Genomic DNA, 6,277 nt, shown 5'->3' with positions numbered 1-6,277 from the left:
ATTTCTAAAGAATGCTTTCCGCACCTTGTTTAATCAATGCCATGTACAATTAAGGCAGTTCTAAAGGCGAAAGGGGGTCAAACACAGTATTAGTATGGTGTTCCTAATAATCCTTTAGGTGAGTGTATAACTGCAGATTTGCACAGACAGCATAGAAATATACAGAGTATTGAACATACAGTCCATTTTGGACTGTGCATCCTAAGCTAAAAATGGTTCACTTTTATTTTGAAGCCAAAACTGGGAGAAGCTAGGAATCCACTATTGTGGCTTTCTGTCCTGTTCCTGACGGCTCTGCATAATAGAATCTGTCCACTATGCTGCAGACGTTAATCAGCTGTTTTCTTTTCATTATGAATAAAGTCAGACACAAAGATGACAAGCACACGTTTGCAATGAAAAGTTGTCTGTTATATATTTCAGTTAAGAGTCTAGACCTACCTACAAAAATCATTAACAAGAATGACATGTGCTGTGTTGTACCACAAAAAATGCCTGAATGAAGAAAAAAAATCTGCCAGTGCAATGAGAAAAATTTTCTTGTTACAAAACAGAAAATTCTACCCACAGGTAAAGTCTAATTCAGACAAAACGACAAATCTGAACAAGCCTTATATTCTTGTTTACAGAATATATTTTGCTTAATTTTAGCATTTTTCTAATTTCAACTGTTTTCTAAATTTTTTGACAAAGGTTTTCTTTTGCTGTGTGAGAATAATGCAAATGGAGTCAGTTCCCCCCTCCGGCTGGTGCTGACAGGCTGCGGAGCTGGTCAGGAAGGACAACATTCATGAAGTGCACCTTGTCCTTCTTCAGGCCCTGAGAAACCACCTGCTTCAAACCCAACTCCATGTACTCTTCTTTCTGGTCATACAGGGGCCACTGTACCAAGCCCTCCCCGTTAGGTGAGCTAAGGGTCACATTAAGTTAGAGTTAATGTACGCCCAAGGATATCTGTGTCTGCAAATAACTAGCAGAGGTGGGAGCGCAGACAAACAACGGATATCCATTTACCATTATCATTTTCATAGGAAACGTTGAGCCATGACCAATCCAAAGTTCATTAAGTTAGGCTCAGTCATTATGGAAGTAAACTCAGGAGTCACTTTCTACATTTGGGAGCTACATTGCAGAGTTAATTAAAATGAAAATCTGTAATCAGGAAATAAACTAAACATAGAACATAAAATCTTAATAAAAAACTAAATGATGTATATCATCAATCATTTGTCCAGGCATGTCTGTATGGTGTCACCCAAAACATACATTACAGACCGAATGATCAGCCATCACACGTTTTCTTTATAAAATGCCATTAATGGTACTAATGTACACATTCAGATTTGAATAACCCCCACCATTAAACCCTGGACTGTTGTGTGGAATGTAGGCAGCTAGAACCTAGAAATAACCATATTGTTGTGAATTAATGTTGGACTGAATGCTCACCCAGTGCGAGCAAAATTAGCCCAATATGCCATCATTGTCTTGCACAGCGTCTTCTCCTCTTCAGTTATTGTTCCTGTAAGTGATATTTGTAAGTAATAAGGCACAAGAGGCTGTGGTATATGGCCAGTATAACACGGCTAAGACCTGTTCTCAGACATGACACATCGTGGAGTGCCTGGCCACAGTGCTCAGCTGTGGTATATTGTCAAGATATCACAAACCCCCCCATATGCCTTATTGTGCAAACTGGTTACCAACATAATTAGAGCAGTAAAAGGGATTTGATGTTATACCCATGGTATTCGCTATCATGTACCACGGCTATCAGCCAATCAACATTCAAGATTCAAATTGGGACACTTATGAGTCAACAAATAATGGAAATGAACTGCATCTATTAGCCTCCTGACCACCTCATTTAATTACTAATTTGTCCTACATTTACTCTTATCTTTTAAAAAGATTATGTTCATATTCTCAGCAGACATTATCACCATCTCCTTATAACAGTTTTGATTAAGTTGCATATTTAAATTTAATTATTCTGGTGATCACAAATGGCATCACTTTTTTTACAATTTAGTCATTTAGGAGATGCCCTTATCCAGAGCAACTCACCGAAACAGTTTGGGTTAGAACTATCGCTTTAACAGATTTGTAACACTGCTGACTGAGATTCAACCTAGCAATCCGTTTGGTTGTTTGGTTATTGGTTAGACCCTATAACTGCAACGCTATCTACCTCCCCAACGTAAAAGTTGATTATGCGCTTGATCTTTGCTATAGACCTACCTGTTATCTTAATATGCCCATTCCAAAAGCACGATCCAAACATAAAACCAATATCATCAGCATGGTCGGACTTCACAAAGCTGGGTCTGGTGTCTTTATGCATCTCTGGCCGGTGCTGGAACTCATATAGGTATACTGGGGCATCTGCATCTGAACAAACAGGAGAGACATTGGAAATAATAACCAGAACTTTTAGCAAGTGAATTATGATGATGTAGCTGTTAGCCTACCAAGAAGGTTGATTTACCCACACCAGGACTAACCTCTGTGGTATCCAGCAACTTTAATAACAGGCAGAACCATGAACAGATCTCCTAGCATTTCAGTGAAACCATCACGGATCTCCTGAGGATTTTTTGCATCCTTAAGGTATTCATCTGCAATGAGTTTGTTTCTTCCAGAGGCCTGTAATACAACAGAGGTGTAAACTGTGGTGTAGGGATGTGCAGGTTTAGAGGTTCAACAAACTGTGTGTTCAGGCCCAAAGCTGACTACCCATCTGGTTTGATGTTGCTGTATTACCTTCCTGTAACTAGCAGTAGTTTTATATCCTGGTTCATTTAATGGATAACGATAACATACTCAAAGTACTACAATAATACATCTATCATCAACATACAGTAGTGTAATTGGTAGGTTAAAGCAAGCCTGCCTCATATTGACATGGATACAGTAACAGTTGAGGGAACAGATGAGGAGGAATATCGATGAAGATGACTCACCCCTGCAGGATAGAAAATGTTCAGTACTGACATGGCAGACTGCCTGTCTAAGCCCTCTGACCATCCAGGTGGAGCAAAGGACTGTTGCAAAACATCAGAGAACATGCAGTATGAAAGCAAAAAAGCTCATCAGAAACGAGTAAAGAACTGTGATTTTGTGTTGACTTTTTACCTCTTCCTCTGTTGTTCGTTGCCTTTTGATTAGTGGACTGTATCTACTTTATTTAACAAAAATATACCTGATTATACCGAAATTCCTGTTGTACACTTGAGAAAGTGTAGAAACATGTAGACAATCAAACTAAGGTAACTCACTTTTTGGAGCCATCAATGTTCATTTTCATATTGTGTGTCAGAGATCAGTGAATAAGCTGAATGATAATGTATGTATATTGTGGTATTTGGATCAATAACCAAAGAACTTGCCGAGGGGAGGATCCATCCAAACTCATGGTTTGTCACTCCAAGGAGCACAGGAACCTTTTGGAACTCCTTCCTCTTTAAAAGTTTCTCAACCTCGTCTTTCAGAAACACTCCATCGACAGTCGCTCCCATATTGATTTTCATCTAAAATGCAGTGAAATTCAGTTGTTAAAGACAGGCCTATTCTGACATCTAGTGGCCATCTGAAAGAGAAGCAACTCCGTAGGCTTTATTTAAATGAAGATGAGGTCAAAGAATTTCAAACATCAAATAAACCAGAGGAACAAACCAGAGGAAATACACATGCACAATATCTATTAATGTACCTTTCTTGTAGTGTTCACCAATTCCTCTTTAGTCTTCTCTCTTAAACATTTGACAAGCTGCTCATTAGTGGTGTTGTCACACTCTGCCAAATTAGCCACCACCTGGACGCATATAGTATTTCAAAGATCAGTAATAATTCAAAACATAACGTATTGACAAATCATGGTTTGTCGTTAAGTCAGTAAAAATGTATTCTGTGTCAGATGAACGTGAGAAATGTACAATACCATAGCTTGAGAAAGAGGGTCTTTTGTAGTATAAGTGTCTAATGTTGCCACTCCACTTTGGAAAATTGCTCGATTAAATAATCCTTTTGCTAACGGGGACATAGTCTGTCAGGTTGGAAACAAAGATGGAGATCAGACACTGTTATTTCTCATTCCCTGAAATATTCTGAGATGCTTTTTGTTTACCAGTATGGAGGCACTGATGCCCCCCGCTGATTCCCCGGCGATGGTGACAGATAAAGGGTCCCCTCCGAAGCGTTCAATGTTCTCCTGAACCCATTTTAGAGCTGCAATCTGGTCCAGAAAACCCCAGTTTCCAGTTGCATGCTTATCTCCAGTGCTTTCAATAAATATGCAAAGAAATCCATTAGATACATTGCATTTGGACAAAAACGCAATGTCAAACAAAATGTACCATGTAGAACATCTACATACCTCAGGAATCCCAAAATTCCAAGACGATATTGAATGACAACTACGACCATGTTCTGATAGGCTGCTAGGGGTGAGGCGTCATATTGAGATGCTGCACCCATTGACAAGCCACCTCCATGAATCCAAAAGAATACCTGATCAGGATAAACACACAAACACACACACATATACACATGTTTGCCCCTGATGTTCCTATTTACTTTCCCCAGTTCCCTGTGTTTCTTGTCGGTCATTGTTTTGTGACGTCACAGTTGGAGGCTTTTATTATTAAGCCTGTTGTTATTAAGCCTGTTAATCAAAAGTCCTTGGTCCGCCCCCTCTGTGGCTGTCTCCTACCACCTCCACAACGTTACACCTGTTCAGCTGTGACATGTTTAACTTACAGGTAGTTTTTCGCCGGTTGCCGCTTCTTTAGGCGTGTACACATTAAGATAAAGACAATCTTCTGACACATCTGGCAGGTTACATTCAATTGCCATTGCTTTTACAATGTTTTGAGCAATAATTGGATCTTGAATGCACCTATATAGAAGAAAGTGACAGAGAGACACAGAGGGGTATTGTGAGTTCTTAGGTTAAATGCCACATCGGTTTAGCACTCCGTTTCCAGAGAGACAAGACAGTACAGTAAAAAAGCTTCAGCCATCTCACATGTGAGGCTGGCGGGTACCGTCCCACTCTCCCTCCCATGGCTCTACAGGCTGTGGTGCAGCGAGACGCAGGGGGCCCAGAGGTGGACGGGCAAATGGTATTCCCAGATACTGCTGCACCCTCTGCTCTATGCCTTTCACGCTTATGTACTTTCCCCGAACTTTGCCACTCTTCAGGGAGACCACCGGACCAGTCTCAGCTGGAAACACAGTAAACACAAAGGGGCTTAACCACATAACCTGCTCAAAGTCTAAGCCTACAAGTTGTCACCCTTCAGTTTCTGTATTTAAAGGAGACAACTAACAGTTGAAGGGAAACATTAGTGAAGTAGAAATTCACGCTTTTAAATGGGAAACATTTAAGTAAAAGTTATGGATATTTCCGGTGCTACTTTCCCAATTATCATGTTAGGTAAAGTCGCTAATGAATATACGCATGTTATGTAATCACATTTTCCTTTTCCGGGGGTGTCTTTATTTTGTATGGAATGATGAAATAGAAATGTCTTACCTGTTGTTCCCAGAGAAGGACCTAAAAAGACATTAGTTAGATACACACAAAGAAGCGTTGTTCTCATCATGTCTGTGTCTTGGAAAGGTATAGACACACTCAGTTTTCATTCCAACAAATACCCCTCTGTATAGCAAGCACCTCCCTCTTTTTGAGTACACACTCACAGTCCAACCATTTTCATTGATTTAACCCCAGTTGCACTCAATAATGTATATGAACATTAGATTGCTTATGCAATGTATTACCCAATAAGAGGTTTTGAAGCCATTGGTTCAGCATATAAGTACTCAAGAAACAGTCTAACTTAGAAATTAATGTATTTGGTCATGTATGCACTTTACAGCAGGTCTAAAGCGCTACGGTGAAGTACAATACCAAAATCAATGTAACAAAAGTCAGCAGTCTGGTGGGAGAATGTCTGTTGGTCTGAGCCTGAATGATCAAATATCATTTGTCAGATGGTACCGGAGTCAAGAGTCCGTGACTGGGTTGACTGGATTCCCAGAACTAGATTAAATATCTATATAGACAGAATTATTGATATTATAAAGTTTAACATTTTAGCTATTAAGTCCTTTATCTAAGTCTCCATAGATGAACGTGTGGATATTATTTTCTATTTGGTAGTGTCTAGTTACAGGTAGTTTTACAGTACAAGCCAATGTTCACAGGAGCAACTATCCTGATAGCAATTTTCAAAGACAAGCACCCAGTGCACAAATGCTGCAATCAACCAAC

The 6,277-nt window shown here is 39.7% G+C and overlaps 1 protein-coding gene across 2 annotated transcripts; it reads right to left on the bottom strand.

Moving 5' to 3' along the window:
- Window positions 1-389: 389 nt before the first annotated feature.
- ces3 (carboxylesterase 3) lies at window positions 390-5,643 on the bottom strand. Of its 2 annotated transcripts, XR_002198212.2 has the most exons (14): window positions 5,537-5,643; window positions 5,027-5,225; window positions 4,759-4,897; window positions 4,376-4,509; window positions 4,127-4,280; window positions 3,941-4,045; window positions 3,713-3,814; window positions 3,390-3,530; window positions 2,964-3,044; window positions 2,505-2,646; window positions 2,242-2,391; window positions 1,450-1,522; window positions 1,015-1,122; window positions 819-910 (listed from the first exon to the last, which is right to left on the bottom strand). XR_002198212.2 is itself a non-coding variant. In XM_010884135.4 (13 exons), the coding sequence occupies exons 1-13, from the start codon at window positions 5,604-5,606 to the stop codon at window positions 730-732; spliced, it is 1,671 nt and encodes a 556-aa protein (XP_010882437.1). In that variant the 5' UTR covers window positions 5,607-5,643; the 3' UTR covers window positions 390-729. The 2 variants fall into 2 exon arrangements, 1 of the variants encoding a protein (XP_010882437.1); XM_010884135.4 differs by lacking the exon at window positions 1,015-1,122 and having other exon boundaries at window positions 390-910.
- Window positions 5,644-6,277: the final 634 nt, after the last annotated feature.

The sequence above is a fragment of the Esox lucius genome, chromosome 19 (genome assembly GCF_011004845.1).
Source record: "Esox lucius isolate fEsoLuc1 chromosome 19, fEsoLuc1.pri, whole genome shotgun sequence".
Taxonomy (NCBI): Eukaryota; Metazoa; Chordata; class Actinopteri; order Esociformes; family Esocidae; genus Esox; species Esox lucius.
This window is presented reverse-complemented; position numbering and strand designations above follow the sequence as displayed.

Bases quoted from the DNA above. Each gene is read 5' to 3' on its own strand.
- ces3 (XM_010884135.4), bottom strand. From the start codon at position 5,606: ATGATGAGAACAACGCTTCTTTGTGTGTATCTAACTAATGTCTTTTTA. The intron at 5,226-5,536 runs GTAAGACATTTC...CTGTGTTTCCAG, and splicing joins TCCTTCTCTGGGAACAACAG to CTGAGACTGGTCCGGTGGTC. The intron at 3,531-3,712 runs GTACATTAATAG...ACTGCATTTTAG, and splicing joins TGGTGAACACTACAAGAAAG to ATGAAAATCAATATGGGAGC.